Source organism: Phoxinus phoxinus (assembly GCF_949152265.1).
Source record: "Phoxinus phoxinus genome assembly, chromosome: 23".
Lineage (NCBI taxonomy): Eukaryota > Metazoa > Chordata > Actinopteri > Cypriniformes > Leuciscidae > Phoxinus > Phoxinus phoxinus.
Genome location: NC_136898.1, coordinates 8,096,621 through 8,114,374, shown reverse-complemented (window position 1 = coordinate 8,114,374; position 17,754 = coordinate 8,096,621). Strand labels below are relative to the sequence as shown.

Sequence of the window (17,754 nt, the reverse complement as noted above, 5' to 3'; positions counted from 1 at the left end):
CTAACGTTAGCTGTTAGTTAGTATTAATTATTTTCCCCAAAAACGTTGATGTCAAAAGTACATCAGCCTGCCACGAGGTCACTTCATTTAGCTCTAATAAATAGAAAAGGTATCGGCACATATAAAAGAATTACATCGTTTCATTTCATTTTTATTATGACAAATGTACAAGATAGTAAATCATATGAAAGAAATTACAATACAGTTAACAAAAACATCAAAAAGAACAGACGAACACAAAGGACGTTTCTAAAAGCTAAAACCAGACGGCATCTGTCCATCTGCTGTCAAACTACATCAGCCAATTTTCTTCAAACACTGGTGTCGACATCCCTCATTGCAGAATATCAGATTTTTTATGTGAAATACAAATATATACTGTGTCATTATAGGCTGGGCCTCAATTTTAAATCGATGTCTGTACCATTGATTTTTATATTACACAAGAAATGAACATTGGCCCAATACTGTTAATAGACCAGAATGCAAGGTGGTCTAGTACCTAATGATGCTCTTGATCTCAGCATGTCAAATTATATTTGTAAAAAATAAGGGAAGTTTTATTCTCAAAATCTGATGCCCTAATGATGCAAGAGCAAATGAATCAGACTAGAAGATATGTGCATGCCAAGCAAAAAACATTAATGTACAAGACATTTTTACACCGCTTTTTTCCATCAATGCTGACATCAAAACAATTATACTGTCTGTTGGGCTTTTTTATCGAATCCTTTTCCCTCTGAGAACAGATCATCCTTTTAAATGTTTTAGCAATTGGTGGAAATGGGACAGAGAGACTGAAAACCCTCAAAGAAAAGACAAAAACAAAAAGAATGCACTGATGAAAATGAGACAGACACCCACTTCGAAGTGGTACAAATGTACCTACAAAACAAAATTATAAACAGATGCAATCATAAAAGGACTGCTATGTATACTTTAAATGATTTAAAAATGCTTCTAATATGTTACAGCAAAAACTACAGATATACACACCAGGATAATGCAAGACTATACCATGTTTCTCAGACGTGTTCATACATCTCACAGGGACGTCTCACATCACGCTGCTCTCGGAAGGGTCGGAAATCATTTTAATGTCATGAATTTCGATCTTTAAAAATAGACGAAACCAGGAGATGATGAATCTCTTCCTGTATGTCTTGTAAGAAAAATGTATTGCTTGTAATTGATGAAAAACAAAAAAACATTAATGTCATACATCAGTATGTTTTTAAAAAAAGGAAAACATTACAATGAGTATATTCATATATTTATATAAAGAAAATTAATATAGTGCACCGAAACACAGACATAAGCAGGACAAAGTAGAATCCCTTTGATGGAATATCAGCACTAAAATGAGATGAACAGCACTAAACGTCAAGGAATCCCTCAGAGAAACACATCGGTGCGGGTGAGAGTCCTCAGCATTTGATCAACTTTGAGAGGAAGATTTGGCATTTGACGCATTGAAAAGCTGCCAGAGTAAATAGTGTTTGACTTCAAATTAAAACATGGTGCTAAAACGGTCCAAAGCAACAGGGTTTGATGCGTTGTTAGTATGTTGGCATAAGAAAATGAGCAATTTTTCACTATTAGACATTTCTTAGAAACTTCCAGGAATCTTTTGCTCTAATGGTGCGAGCAGCTCTACGACCAAGCGATAATTTCAGGTACAAATTACAATTTCCGTAATAAATAGTATAACAAAACAAAGCTTATAATGACATCACTTAATAAAAACATCTCCCCACCAAATGACACTATGAAACCAATCGCTAGAAATTCAAATTCCACTCCAATTAGATTATAAAATATGAACGTTTAAAAATGGCATTTGAGTGGAACCGAACCCTTAGATATTTAGCAATGTGTGGAATTTCATTGAAATCTGGTTTGTCTCTGGCCCCTCCCCTTTTGTACTGACTCCGCCCACATCCGGTTCTCTCTGAAATGTGCAACTGACAGCAGTGGAGATCAAAACGCATGTAAACTGGACAAATGTCTCTATGTCAGACGGGTGAGCGTGAGCATGGCTGTGTGATTAGTGTAAAAAGAGGTTTTAGAGGTTGTTTCCAGAGAGGGTTTGTTTGAGAGCGATCACTCAATCGAACAAAAACAATACTTTAAAAGGAATATCTCGGGGAGTCTCTCGGAAGGATTGCGTTTTCCTTCCCTTGATACTTCTTGCTCAGTAAAATATTTACAGCTATTATTAATGCCGAGCTGTCCCTGATCTGCTCCACTGGCACATTTAACAGGGACTGTTGACATGATCCGTGCTGAAAACAGGATGAGGGTCGGGAAAAAAAAGGAGAAAAAAATTGTAAAAAGAAAGAAAAAGAATACCAAGTTATAGCTGTTCACTGTTGCAGACATAGTCTACGAGGTCTGTGACGCCCAAAAGGTCGTCTTCATCTTCGTCCTGCGCAGGAATCTCCAGGCCATTCGGCGCTGAGGATACAGTCGATGGGGCGTTGCCATTTTTAGGCGTCACTCCCACCTCGGGTCGTGGAATGAGGCCCTCTAAACCCTTTATTGGGCTTTGTCCGTTAGTGGGAGGAAGCTCCACCAAGTTGTAGTCTAGTGGACTGGGCCCTTTGACAACGGTCTCCTCTGACTCTTTTTCCTGTGGGCTCTTCTTCACCTCCTCCTCCTTCTCCTTCTCCTTCTCTTCTTCACTTTCGCTGTCGTCAGAGTCGATGCGGTTCACACGCTTCCGGACGGGCCGTTCCTCTTCCTCGGATTCGTCTGAATCGTCGTCGTCGTCGTCATCATCATCCTCTGACTCCCTCCGGCGTTTAAGGGACAAGCGTCTGCGCCGTTTCCTGGATTCTTCCTCGGACGAGTCCGCCCTTAGCTTCTTGGGCTTCCTGTCTTCTTCATCAGAATCAGCTGACTGGTCACTAACTGGAGGAACAAGTTAACACACGGAGGAGACAGTTAAATCATGACAACAGTATGCATCAAATCAGTCTGAACCATTCAAGTCAAACTCACTATTAAAGTTTTACTACTATTAAACTATTAAAAACACAGCATTTTTGGCTAGAGTTTGATATATCGACCAGGCTGATTAGTTGACCTATTTTGTATGTTATTTTATATTTGTATATGTACTGAACATATAATAATAATATACTGAACATATAATAATAATATACTATGTGTATATAAGAACATACTGTATAATAGTATATTTAATAATTCAAGTTTGGGGTTGGTAAGATGGTTTTTTTTTTAATAAGTCTTTTGCTCACCAAGACTGGCTTAATTTGATCAAAATTACAGTAAAAGCAGTAAAATTGTGGTATTTTAATATATATTAAATATTTTATTACTTTAGTTAAGTTTTATTAAAGTGTGTACACACACGGTTCACTATCTTTGTGCTTATATCATTCAACCCTGAATAATTCTAGCAATATTATATAAGATTATAGTGACATTACAGTTATATACTGAATAGAGGTCAAAGTTATAATGATTCAGGCTTATGCTGTGAATATGCATAGGTGTAAATGGCACTGACCTTCACTGTCAGAGCTGGAAAGACGTCTGCGTTTCTTCTTTTTGTCTTTGTTGGTGCTGGCCTGTGAGCCATCAGAATCTGAACTCTCACAGTAATTCACCTGCTGCTTACGGCTCCGATGGGACCGTCGAAAGCGGATGTCCAGATCGCTGTCACTGTATTCGCTAGAGCCTTCTGTCACTGCATGCAAACAACCACACACAATGGGAAGTCAAACAGAGAAATATATCAGTGAATAGAGTGTAAACCACAAGTATGGTACAATTTATGGCTTAAAACTCACATTTTTGATCTTTTTCAACAAAAAAGTTTTTTTTGTCTACCTCAGCAGGTCTAGGTCTTTTTCTAGCAATTAAATAAACATGAGAAATAAACATTAAATGAAAAATAACATTTCGATAATATAAATAAAAGTTGGTAGAATACATAACAGAATGCCTCAATTAAACAACTCCTATGGTGGCTTGTAGATGTTGATAAACTACACATTTCTTATGTTTATTTAACCATTTTTCTTGCGCTTGACCAATCAATACTAAGAAACTAAATGCCTCACCCATCTCTTCCTCCTCCTCTTCATCACTTTCCTCCTCCTCTTCGTCAGAGTATCCTCTGGGTCTGCGTCTCCTGCGTGGCGGCTGCCTTCTGTTTCGACACCGGCTTGCTGCCTTTCTGTTTGAAGGTCTTATCCGCGGGCCGCCCGCATCGCTCCCGAAGTCACTGTCCTCCAAGGACCGGGCTCCTGCTTCACTCTCTGCCTCGTTATCAGAAGCCACAAACTCCTCTTCTGAACTGCAGACCAATCAGAGCAGAGTGAGTGTCATTTCACCACAGGATTCTGTGATGCTTTAAAAGGAAATGCTGTTGAACAGAACCTGTCGCTAAGACGGAACTCGTCTTCGCTCTCTTCCTCGTCCACAGTGCTGTCGCTGTCCAGATCGTTGAGACGCCGCCGCTTCTTCCTCTGAGCTGCACTGGGTCTCTGCGGCCGGCCGTTCTCCTTCCCTTCCTCCTGTAGAATGGTGGATATGTCCTTCCCTCTGTGGCCTGTGATGTTCGCCATGTCCTTCCCCCGGCCTGCTCCTGTTGGTCACATTTGATCAGTCTAAACTCATACGTTCAAGCTCAAATATCAACATGATAAACCCTAGCGAGATGTAATGACAACTGCAGCACAAGCACTTGCAGGAAATGCTCCCCTACCTCCTCCTTCTGCCTCTTTGATGTCTTCCTCAATTGCCTCTTCGATCGCTTCATCAAACTCATCAAATCTGACAAAAAAAACATACAATAAAAAATGAATAAAGATAATATAAAAACATGAAAAAGTAACGAAAAAGTAAAAATCTTACGTATATAAGATTATGTAAACCTAGCAGACAGATTGACATACCTGTAGCTTATGTATTTCTTCGCCCTGGTTGATCTACGTCCCCAACTTTTGCTCTTCTTCATCTCCTTCTCTTTCACCACCACCTCTTCCTTTTCTTCTTCCACTTCAACCTTCAATAAAATAAATATATATATTTTTACTTTTACTACAGAGTACTCCACTGTTCAAAAGTTTGGGTTCAGTGAGTTTTTCTCCTTCTTCTTTAATTCAGCAAGGACACATTAAATTGATTAAAAGTGACAGTAAGGACATTTATAATTTTACAAATGATTTATTTCTATTTCAAATAAATGGTGTTCTTTTGAATTCATCAAAAAATCATTAGTTTCTTCCACAAAAAAACTTCTTGATTCAGCCTTTTCATCACAGGAATAATTTACACTTTAAAATGTATAACAACAGAAAACAATTATTTTAAATTTTAATAATCTTTCCCAATATTACAGTTTTTAATCAAATAAATGCAGCCTTGGGTGATAATAAGAGACTTCTTTAAAAAATTAACTTTAAAATCATCCCAACCTCAAACTTTTAAACAGCAGTGTAAATTATGAGTACAAATTATTAAAAATTACGATTATGATGAGATTCCTCATTTGTAAGTCGCTTAGGATAAAAGCGTCTGCTAAATTATTAAATGTAAAAGTTGAATGTGATGACAATTAAAAAAAAAAAAACTTCAAATATTACTTATCCAGAATTCAAATGGTAATTAAGCTTAAAAGGAAAAAACTAACTTCTCATGTGATTAATCATTTTTTCAAGTCTATTCTACAATCTTACAGAAAATTGTTCAGCTTGATGACAGCAGATTAGATTACTTTTCACACTATTAAGCAGGGTTTTTTTCACTTGTTCACTTGTTTAATATGGTTCTTCTGGAATATTAACATTTTAAAATTAAATATTCATATTAAGGATTCACAAATTTCAACAAACAATGCAGGCCAGAGGTTTAAAGAGTACCTGAAAACCATACTTGAGTAAAAGTACAGATATCTTACAGCAAAAATGAGTCAATTACAAGTTTTCCAACTTTTCACCAATTCCAAGAGTAAAAGATTTGAAGTATTTTACTAGTACTGAATGTAGGCTCAAAGATGCACTAGTCCTCAACACCTGAGAGAAATGCCAGTGAAAAACATGAAACAGTTTGTGAAGAGAGCGATCACTTTAAAGCTACACTGTGTAGGAATTACTCCCATCTAGCGGTGAAATCGTATATGACTACCAACTGAATATTACTTTCTAGCTCCTCCCATTCCGAGGGCGTTTTAACTCTTACGGTGGCCGTATTTCAAATCTGCCGGCAGCCGCGAGTAATCTCCCCCTCACATTCGTCACGGTGCCACTGAGTGTAGAAACACGAAAGGCAAAGCTTGAATTTCCAGGTATGTCCCTCTTTGGCAAATGTATTTTCAAGATGGAGGCGCAACATGGCTTCCACCATTCGAGCAGCTCACCCGTATGTATTATAAATGGCAGATTTTACGCTTACGAGGATACTTGATTGGTTGGTAGAAGTGATTATGATAATGAGCACATAATTTTGAAAGAACAAAGTGTTTTTTGCTAAGAATTACAGTGCAGCTTTAATTTTCAAAAATAAAACTGAACACTGACACAACATCTACATCTACAAACAGTCAAGCTCAAGTGCTCAAAAAGAGCATAAGTAAACCAACATCCTTCAAAAAGGTGTCTTCTAATGATAAATAAAATAATGTTAAGTAAAAATAAATAGTCAAAGGCTACTTGCACTGGACGTGCTGCTTTCATGTCCTCATCTATAAAACACCTGCTGTTACATCTACCTGCTAATGCGCTTGCATTCACGTAAAGTAGCTATGTTGACAAGTTTGAGTGAGTAAGGGCAAATCATACATGATATAGTACCTTTAATGCCCTGTAGATGCCGATATCGCTTCTTTTGTAGCAGAAATAAACTGCTGCAGAAAAGGTAGGTGCCATGCAAAATGTAATGAGTAATTGTATTACTCATCACAAATGAGTTGGAGTAAAGAGTACATATACTTTTTCAAAAATGTAGTTGAGTAGAGAGTAAAAGTTGTTAATATCTTTGATACGCAGTAAAACAGATACCAAAAAGATACTGAAGTACAGAAACCAATTACATTTACTCAAATGCTTTACACTACTATTGCAAGCACTTACAGAGGGTGTGATGATGTTCTCCAAACTGATGCCAACATACACCAGTCGCTCTTTTCTGTGAGGAAAAAAACAAAAAATGACAATGTTTCAGGCCTGAAAATAATTCCTTATATGGACTGAACAGCCAACCTTACAGGCAGACATCATGCAGCAGCATAAATAGTGCAAATTGATATTGTGGAATAGTTGTGAATAATTCAGGAACTTTACTGCAACTGCTTCAAACAAATTCACTGGAGTCTAAATTTCTCTTTTATTCACCTTCGTTCTGCACGTTCTTTCTTTTTGAGAGCGGCATCCAAATTCAGCAACTGCTCTTCGAGCTTGTCGCAAAGTTGTTTCTGCAAAAGAAATTCAAAAGAGAATCAGTATCTGAATAGCCAGGACTGTGTATTTCTGTGAAGAGACTCATGAAATCTGAATTGACTCACATGCTGGCAGGGGGGACAGAACCATTCCCCATCTGGAATGATCATGAGCGGAGGACGCAGACAGGCAGTGTGGTAGCCGCTGTCACAGGAATCACACAGGAGTATCTAGGTGAACAGAAATGAGAGGTTAAATCCAGAACTTTTGACTGAGTTGAAGATGCTTTGCAGAAAAGTGTCGCACCAGTTCGGGTTGATTGGGAAGGCCACAGTGTTTGCAGGGGTCGTCATTGGGTACATCATCGTCTGATGAAGAGGTAGAGGAGTCCGAGCTGTTCCGCTCTCGGTTTCGGTTTCTCCTTCTCTTCTTGGACTTCTCCACCTTATAGTCTTCATCGCTGTCATCCTCCTCCGTCTCCTCGAACTCACTCTCGCTCTCCTCCTCATCATCGTCAGAACATTTCTTTTTACGTCTCGTGCGAGACCATGGTTGTCGTTTTCGACGTCTCCCAACCTGTCGAAAGATGAGTTACACTGTGAATGACTTTCACTGTCGTTCAAAAGTTTGGGGTCAATAAGATTTTTGATTTCATGCAACAAAGACACTTTAAATTAAGCAAACAGTAAAGCTTAATTTTTAATAAATGCTGTTCTTTTGAACTTTCATCAAAGAATGCATCAGTTTCCACAAAAATATAAATATAACATCAAATTAGAATATTAGAATGATTTCTGAAGGATCATGTGACAGAAAATGGCTGAGAACATGAGACTGGAGCAATGGCTGCTGAAATTTCAGCTTTACCATCACAGGAATAAATTACCATTTAATATGATTGACACCCCTACAAATTCTAACGAGTACAATTTTAACTTAAGTATATTCCCATTCATATGGTATGTTTTTTAAGTGACCAGGAACACCTTAGTGACCAGGAACACTCAAGTGAGAAGTCAAGACTTCATGTTTCACAGGGCTCTAAATATAAAGTGACAGACGGGCCAAATTGCTATAGTCCACCATCACTATGGGAAAGACCTGACAATACAGTAATGATGTGTGACAAAAGGTTGTTGAGCATTTTATGAACAAATCATAAAATGGCTATAAGATAATACTTAACTTCACTATTTGGGCAATAGTTAAGAAGTTTAAATCAATTGGAAATGGTAACAATATCTACCTGGAAGAGGATGAGTGTCTATATAGGCCTCACATGTCATGCACTGAGAGGGATGGTTTGAGCTGCCAAAGAAACTGTAAGAATCAAAGTTGGAGAATGGCAGATGCTAGTTTGGGTCTTGGGGTTAGAAAGTCTCCAAATAAAGCTTTTTGGAAAAACACCAAAGGTGGGTTTTATGTAGACAGAAAAATAGACATCCAGAAAAGTACATCCCCACTGTGAAGTATGGTGGTGTATCTTTAATCTTCCAAATAACCTGGACAACTTGTTAGGATACAGCCGGTATCATAAACCTATCAAGAAGCTTAAACTGGGCAGTGGTTGGATCTTCCAGCATGCAATGATCCAAAGCACATCTCAAAATAAACAACAGAGTAGTTCACTTGACCACAGAATGAATGTTTGCCATGGACATGGCAGTCCCCTGACCTAAACCCCATCAAAAAAAAAAACCTGTGGGACGAGCTGAAGAAAAGAGTACACAAGCATGGACCTCTGAATCTGAAGGATTTGGAGAGATTCTGTATGGAGGAATGGTCTCAGATATCTTGCAATATGTTCATCAACCTTAGATGTTATCTTGGCAAAGGGAAGTTGCACAAACTATTAAATGAAAAGGTGCTAATAATTGTGGAAAACATTTCAGAAAGAAAAAAACTTTTATGATAAGATTTTTTTCTTTCAACTTTTCGACTTCAAATGTTAGATGTATGTAAATATTTTGAATGAAAGACTAAGAAGCGAAATTGCAAAAACTAATTTTCACAGTCTGTTTTGCTCATATTTACCAAGGGTGCCAATATTTGTGGAGACCACTGTATATATCCTGACTGAAACCACTAAATTAAATAATAAACATATATATAGTTTAATGTATTTTAATGTTGACAGGTACCTTTGGTTTCGTTTGGCCATCTGGCTCAGCTTTCCTCGGTTTCCTCTGTACAGATTCCTCATTCTCTTTTTCCTCATCCTCTTTTTCCTCATCTTCTTTTTCCTCATCTTCTTTTTCCTCATCCTCTTTTTCCTCATCGTCATCCTTTTCTTTCTCCGACACTGGAGTTGCCTGCTTCCGTTCCGCCCTCCTATCTTGGATCTCCACAGCTTTAGCAGTGGGCCTGCAGATTCTTGGAGATCTCCTCAAGCATCTGCCCTCAGTCGTCTCAGACTCTGAATCTCCCTTGACCTCTTCTTTAAGGAGTTTGGCCTTCCGTCTGTGAGCTGGGATTCTGATCTTTAGACGAATTCCTTCCTGTCGCAAGTTGGTCTTTTCTTCTTGTTCTTCTCCCATTTTATCCTCATCCTGACTCTCCTGAGACTTCCTTGGAGGCCGTCCTAGTCTTTTACTGCTTTTCCCAGCTGCGTTGCTCTTTTCTTGAACATCACCGGAAGCCTCACGTTGTTCAGAAGTTGTGTCTTGCTCCGATTCTTTGCTTGAGGTGGTGCTTTGATCCACAGAAACATCAGTTTCCTTCTTACTTGCTCTTGAAGTCTCACATACCTCCTCAACAGCCGACTGTACTTCATCAGCTTTAGTGATCTCTGAATCAACTTCCATTTGCTTCTCTTTGTTCACTTCCTCTGAATCTGGTTCCTTTTCATGTTCTCTTTCAGAAGGAGGTTTCTCAGAACTGTTGGATTCAGTGGGTTGTTCTGTAGCTTTAACTTCAACCAATTTTTTTGCTGAAGATTCTTCAGAGCTGTTTGCAGCTTCACCTTTTAAATCATTTTCTTTTGTCGTTTCTGAGTTCTCATTTTTATCCGTTTCAGCTGCGTCACATTTGTCCTCACCATCAACTTTCTCTGTGGTTTTTGGCATACTTGGCTTCTTTGTTGAATCAGAAACAGATGATTTTTCAAGATCCCTTGATGCCGACTTGGGGGAGGCAGACTGCTCTTGTGCTTTGGCTTGAGGGCCATCTGTATCTTCAGAAGGTTTAGAGGCAATGGACTGCCTTTCTCCATTGGTTGATAATTTGTCTGCTTCAGACATATACTGTTTTTCAGTTTTTGAGACAGGAGCAGCATTTTTCTCTTTTTCTATGGTGGTGTCTGCGGAGCTGTGATGATTTTTTGTTTCGTCAGCATTCTCTGGCTTTTCTGTGCCAGAATGCAGTTTGATTACTTCACGGGAAGAGGACTCCTCCATTTTAGATGACTGGAATGGTTCTGTTTCCATTGCCGTGGAAGTTTTTGAGACAGGAGCAGCATAGTCTTTTTCTATGGTGGTGTCTGCAGTTGGATCTTGTTCTTCCAGGCCTTTTTTGGAGTTGTCCGAGTCTTTGGGAGATTTTTGACTTTCTTCTGTGAGAACTTTCTGTGACTCTTCTTCTGCGAGATCTTTTTTTGATTCTTTATCTGGGAGATTATTTATTGTATCTTCTTTTGATGACCCTTCTTTTGTGAGATCTTTCGTTGACTGGTCTTTCACCAGATCTTTTGGGAGATTTTCCATTGACTCTTCTCTTGCGAGATCTTTTGATGATTCTTTGTTAAGGAGATCTTTCACTGCTTGTTGTTTTGACAGACCTTTCGTTGCTTCTTTTAAGTGATCTTTCTTTCCTTCTTTTGAGAGATCCTTTGTAGCTTCCTTTTTTGAGAGATCTTGCATTGACTCTTGCTTTGGGAGATCTTTCATTGATTCTTCTTTTGAGAGATCTTTTGTTGACTCTTCAGGCAGTGTTGATGTATTTGCTTCTGTAGCTTCCATATTTTCACTAGTGGGGGATTTTTTATTTCCAGGTACTTCTTCAGAACCAGGTGTCTTTTCTGACTGCTCACCTACTGTTGAGATTTTCTCTTCCCCAGGGATCTTTTCGTGAGGTTGAGGAGTTTCAGATTTTGCTTTGTTCTCCTCTGCGGTGGCATCACAAGATTTCCCAGGCTTCTCCACTTCCATCTGCTCTTCAGCACACAATCTGGTTTCATTCGTGTCCATATTATCTTCCGTCTGGTCATCCTTAGTATGCTTTTTTCTCTCATTAGACTCATTAGAGACACATGGGGTATTTGCTGAATCATTCTCTGTTCTTTCATTTTGAAAACTCTCTACACCTTTTTGCGTTTCACTTTCAGATGGTTTAAGGTGAGGGACGTGGCCGTTGATCTTTTCAGCACTCAATCTATTGTCATCAAAACATGTCCGTGATTCTTTTACCAAAGCGACAGGTGCATTTCGTACTCCTGCACTGTTGCTGTCGAAGTCTTCAGTTAGTTTCATCTCTCGCTTTTTTAGAGGGATTTTAGCTTGATGGTCATTTTTTAAAGTTCTCTGAGTCTCTTCTAAGGTTTTTCTCTTCACATCATCCATCTGTTCTGCATTATGTGATGGTGTTGACAAGTCCTTGACTTTCTCCTCGTCCTGTGGCTCTTCTTTGATAGATCCAGCAATAACACCAGTGCAATTTGACGTCTCCGAATGTTTCTGCAACTCTTCCTTCACCTTTAAGCCCTTTTCCGATAAAGCATCTGTGGCCTCTGGATCTTCTTGCTTTGCATTTTCTTTCTCCAAGATGTTTTCCTTATTTTCAGAATTAGATAGGTCGTCTTGTGATTTCTCATCTCTGATCTCCTCTAGAAGCCAAAACACAGGAAAAACAATGAAAACCAGTCAAAAAAACATTCATACCTAATTCAATCTGTTTTCAGTCAATACTAGGGCTGTCGGTCAACTTGACAACCGCTCCACCGGGGTGGCCAAGTAGCACCGGCAGTGGTTCACCAAAACATTTTTGGAATGTAAATGCTGTTTTACGTGAATATTATGGCACAAGTGAAGCACAAAGCTTTGTTTACAAAATAAATAATAGGTTAGCAGTTAAATGTTACATCGAACCATGGGAATATTAGGATTCATGACAAATTAAAGAGGTAGATGAGCGCAAACATTAAACCCATTTGTCGGCGTTGTATACTGTTTTGTGATCTGGTCTCCCTTGTAATCCATTATTATTTTGGACATGGAATGTCTTGTTTCTTTTCCCAGCTCTTCACTCCAGTCCTGACTCACCCATTTTCACATGGAATTATAAACGTTTCTTCCTTTCGTTCACTTTTAATTTCTATATTCGCATTCACATTCTTTACAGTGGTTCAGTAACAAAAACAAAAAAAAACAGTAGGAAAAATACCTTTTTACTTGCAGATCAAATTTTATTTAACACAGTTTGTGCTTGTTAGACTTGATAAGGGACGTCAAGTTTAAATAGCGCATTTCACACGGTGGTAATTTTGTTTCATTTCCTCTAGCAGCACAACATCAAATATAGCCTAAATGTCTTTTACAACAAGTGTCAGTCACTTTAGAACATCAGGAGAAGACATTAGACAAGATGGTATCAGTTGCCTCTTGTTTTCACGAGTTTCCTGTTCACAAATCAGTCTGAATGAAGACAATTATATTAATGGGAAGACTAATTAAAAAGTAATTTGTTTTGATATCACTGCTTTGTCAAGTCAAAATCTAATTTGAAATGCTCTGAAAATATGATGACTATGGAGGGGTTTTAATGATCAATCAGCTTGGTGAAATTTAAGTGTTTGTGACCCGTGTTTTACCAATGATTGATGCATGATGATCCGAAAATAAGTTGATTATTTAAAAAAACAGCTGAACATCAGTTCACAAATAAAATATATTGTTTAAATTATTACTGCATTTAGTTATTATTTTGTAATAAATGTAAAAATGCCTAAAAATACTAACTTAATTATATTTATCCTTGGTTTTAAAAATAGAATATTAATCAAATAAAATAAAAACTTATTTATGTAATGTAATGTTTATTTAACCAGAAATATTTGGCAACATTAAGTGTAACTGGGACATGAATTTACATATATATAAATATAATATAAACCCATGTGGACTTCAGAACACCGCTGATACTATACACACTCTACCGCCGGTGGTTACGGGGGGTTGGTCCATTATATGACCGCAGTAGTAAAAAAAATGCCACCATCACAGCCCTAGTTAATACTCAATATTTATATACCTTCAGCTCCCTCTTTCTTCTTGTTCTCCTCATCGTCTGGGTTGGGACTGTTATTAGACGAGCCCTCCTGATCCTTCTTTACTAGGAGCGCTGGATCAATCTGAGTCTTCAACAGACCAAGGATCTGAGCCAGGTCGTTTCTATTTCTGTAATGGAAAATAATGGATTTTCCCCCACAAAACCGTGTAGGTGAATGTTATCTCTTTTTGCCATTTGGCATTAATGTTTTAATCACAACTGAACTGCCATCCAGTACAGGAAGGAAAAAATCTGTTATGCATGTTTTGACGAAGTGGATTTAATTGGAAACTGATCACAGAATGCCTACCTTACTATACACTTCCAGGATGACCCATCAAGATCATCCTGTTCTTCCACATAGATCCTCACATTATGGTCTTGGTCTAGCTGAAACCAGTACATGAGGCCATCTTTGTCTTTGCCGATTGGCTGAAGACGCATTTTATCCGGGTCCTCTTCATTGATAGCGGTCTTAAACTTGACATTGTCATCAAACTGGCATTCACACAAGTACTGTTTGAAAAACAAAACATTGTTAGGTTATACTGTGTAAAAACAGAAATGTGTTACAAACACAACAATTTTAATGGATGGATGGTGAGGTCCCAATGCAACTTAATCCAGTGGTTAGACATTAAACAGATTTTCCCATCTTACCTTCAGTATTCCAGTCTTACACTCCACTGTCATCTCTCGATAACCCTTCTTTTCCAGCTCCCATGCCCACGTGGTGTTAAAATCCTGACAGATCTACAGCATCAGATCAGAAAAAAAGCCATCAAAAATTAAACACTGATGAGACCAATATTGACTTAACACGGTCAATGGATTTTTGTGCTCACAGCTATTTACATAAGGTATCACCGCTGAAATAATCCATAATTCACACAGCTGTTTAAATTTGATTGTTAAAAGCAGATTGTGAGACATATGACAAGTCATTCAATGCATAAATTCATTGTTAACACTGATTGACTTACCTTAACGAGATTCTTCTCCCATCTGTCTGCAGACACAGACTTGCCAATTTTCCTCAGCAACTTGACGTGAAGGTCCACGAGGAGTTTGGGTACTGGGGACATAAAAGTATTTCAATATTTAAGCAAAATGTACTGCCATATTTAAGCAGTTACACAGCCATGTTTGACGCATGCATGTTTTTGTAAGTTTTAGGGGAGTGGTTCTCAAACTACTATGTGTCCGACTGGTCTGCAGTTCAGTTTGCGGGGAAAAAAAAAAAAACTAACAAAATAATTACACATTAAAAAATGACAAAGATCTCCAGCATTGAATGAAGTGACTGATTAACCAATTCATAACCAGGCATTAACTGACTGTTTTAATATGATAGTGTTTTTTTTCATTTAGTAAAATAAATTGACAGTAACACAGCAGTTTATGTAAGTGCTTGGTCCAAGCCAGCAACAGTAGGATCATTAATGGTCATTAGCAAAAATTAGCAGTCTGGTCTGCACATTATTACCATTGTATTGTACAATAATATTAATGTATGCACATTAAATTGGCACTTAAAGCAACAACACAGTGTTACTACATTACTGGACATTAAATATTGCTATTGTTCTTGTACCTGCCAAGTTTATTATCATGCTTCAATAAATCAATGTATTAATTTAAATATGTTTATGAGTGAAATAATCTGTCTGTCTCTACTGTAAATGTACCATAACAGTGATAGTTTCTGCCAAAATACAATAACAACCACATTTATTATTGCCTAAACAAAACTAGTAATTTATTTTAATAACTCCAAGTTATACAGGTTAGAAGAGCATGAGATTGAGTAAATGCTAAAAGAATTTAACTTCTGGGTTTAATATTACTCAATGCTGTCAACAAAACAACAACAACAACAAACTATTCAGAAGGGTTTTTACACTGTTTAATCAAAAACCTGTAATAATTTATTACAGTTTTAGTGTAGTAACTAACTACAACTGCAGCATTTTAGGGAGAAACTATGGTTACCATGTACACATTTGTAAGGAAATGTATGAACAATTTTCGTTACAATTAATCGAGTCACTTCAGCTTGCATACCTAATACATTTAAAATGCTGCAAAACCATCATAGATACAAATAAAAGGGCTTATTGACAACTTTCACTAAAGTTTTACACTCAAAATAATTCATATTGTCATTTCTCCCTCCCAGCAGCGGGAGCAGGAAGTTTACACATTCTGCGCATGCGCGCTGTTCGCATCGCACCAATTCATGCCAAATTATTATTTAACTATGAATAAACATGAATATTTCATTCATCGCAACAAGTGCGTCGTTATGTGCAAATACAAGTGATTTCCCAATGCAAAAGGTCGCATATAAACGGAAATAAACCAGCGATGTGTTTCTGTGTGCTGTGATGAGCAAATAAAGCGGAATAAACCCTCCCGTCCTTCAAAACGCCGAATTCAACAGCAGAAACGGCACATTAGAGACGCAAACAGCGACAAAAACACCGACACTCGCAGCTGGATTACTGAGCAGTCCGTTTAAACGCATGTAAAGCGGCTAAAGAGCAACAATGGAGGAGCGGCTCACCCGCGCTGCTCTCCTGCAGACTGCGCTCCAGCATCGGGAACGACACCTCCGGCAGGTCCAGCAGAGCTCCATACCGCTCCAGAAACGAGCAGATCACGGCGAAGCCCGGGGATAATCCCGTGGAAGAACCGTCCGCTGCCTCCGAGGCAGACATTATTCCGAACCGAGCCGCTGGAGGACCACAACCTCCCCACAATGCACCGCGACTATGGCAGACACATGGCCCAGAAGCCCTTGCGCCAGAGACACTGAACTGATGTAAACAAACCACCAGCAGCAGCAGAGAGACAGAAAGCGGGAGAACTTGAGAGGAAAATAAACAAAGGCCCATAAACCAAAACCTCAAATGGCACAATATTCCGGATAAGAAGCAAATACGAGACCAAAAAAATTAAATAATTCATTCAGTGTCACTGCCGTAAGCTGCACTTTTTAGGGACTCTTTCTCTTTGAAAGTGAGAGAGAGAAGAATTGGAAGAAAGAGACAGTAAAAGAAAGAGTGAGAGAAATCCAGACATTGGTGACATCTCTCCTGTTATCCCCCCACCCCATAAAAAAAATATTTAAAAAAAAAATGTTGTAGGAAATAAGTTCACTAACAAAATGAACTTATGTGTAGACAGATCTCATTATGCATTCTTAGGACAGGTGATTTAATGAAGCGTTAACAATGTCATAGGTTACCAGCAGATGGCGCTGTTAATTAACTATTATTTAGGATACTTCGCTTGCGCGAGCACACACACACAAATTCCTATAGGGAGCAGAATACATTTTTCTAAATCTTTTATAAATCAATTGAATGGACAATTTATAATTTTTTTAAGATTACATTTATTTGTACAATTTACACTGAAATACGTTCTACTTTTGTTTCATAAGGCCTAACTGTAAAAAATATTGTAAATTTTACCTGTAAAAGACTGTTAATAATGCTACAGTAAAAAAACCTGTTAAGTTCCCTTATTATATACAGTATATATTTTACAGTAAAATTCACCTTTTAGAAGTATAAAAAACAGGAACCGGGAAGGAACGTTGGCAGGAGAAACCATGGAAGAACTGACGGTGGAAGGAACCAATGAGGAGCTGATGGTGGGAGGAAGTACGTGGCCAATGAGAACACAAAGTGACCCAGGAGACAGCCAGGAGGAAGATGACCCATGACGGAACTGATGGAGGAAGGAGCCATAGTGGAATTTTAGCCCAACCAACAGCAGTGATGCCAGGAGATCTGGAGGCCCAGGCGAAGTCCGATGAACCAGGATAACAAGGCAGAGACGTGGTGCCGAGTGGCCGAGGTGGAGCAAGGGGAGCCGGAGGACTGCGGCGACAAAGGTGTGAGTGAGGACAGAGGTGGAACCAAAGGGAAGGAGGAGCCAGACAGAGCTGTAGGAGTGGAGGGATGAGGCGCACCTGAAGGCCCGTAATTCCGACCGTGGCAACGGTAGAGCGACTACTGACTAAGGTGGAGCCGGTGGGATAAAGGAGCTCGGTGAAGCCGAAAGGACGATGGTT

The 17,754-nt window shown here is 38.5% G+C and overlaps 1 protein-coding gene across 2 annotated transcripts; it reads right to left on the bottom strand.

Annotated features, from left to right (window-relative positions):
• Positions 1-133: 133 nt before the first annotated feature.
• On the bottom strand, positions 134-16,650 carry rsf1b.1 (remodeling and spacing factor 1b, tandem duplicate 1). 2 transcript variants are annotated; one of them, XM_079599824.1, is made up of 16 exons: positions 16,237-16,645; positions 14,654-14,745; positions 14,331-14,423; positions 13,981-14,186; positions 13,653-13,798; positions 9,551-12,228; positions 7,716-7,985; positions 7,535-7,639; positions 7,365-7,444; positions 7,104-7,158; positions 4,929-5,038; positions 4,739-4,806; positions 4,411-4,618; positions 4,092-4,327; positions 3,536-3,715; positions 134-2,913 (listed from the first exon to the last, which is right to left on the bottom strand). In XM_079599824.1, the coding sequence occupies exons 1-16, from the start codon at positions 16,565-16,567 to the stop codon at positions 2,357-2,359; spliced, it is 5,415 nt and encodes a 1,804-aa protein (XP_079455950.1). In that variant the 5' UTR covers positions 16,568-16,645; the 3' UTR covers positions 134-2,356. The 2 variants fall into 2 exon arrangements, with proteins under 2 accessions (XP_079455950.1, XP_079455951.1); XM_079599825.1 differs by lacking the exon at positions 134-2,913 and adding an exon at positions 3,819-3,880 and having other exon boundaries at positions 3,589-3,715; positions 16,237-16,650.
• Between the last annotated feature and the right edge of the window lie 1,104 nt (positions 16,651-17,754).

Excerpts from the sequence above, each read along its gene's own strand:
- rsf1b.1 (XM_079599824.1), bottom strand. The coding sequence starts at position 16,567 with ATGGGCCTTTGTTTATTTTCCTCTCAAGTTCTCCCGCTTTCTGTCTCT. Across the intron at positions 14,424-14,653 it reads GGGAGAAGAATCTCGTTAAG|ATCTGTCAGGATTTTAACAC; the intron begins GTAAGTCAATCA and ends CTGATGCTGTAG. Across the intron at positions 2,914-3,535 it reads TTCCAGCTCTGACAGTGAAG|TTAGTGACCAGTCAGCTGAT; the intron begins GTCAGTGCCATT and ends TTGTTCCTCCAG.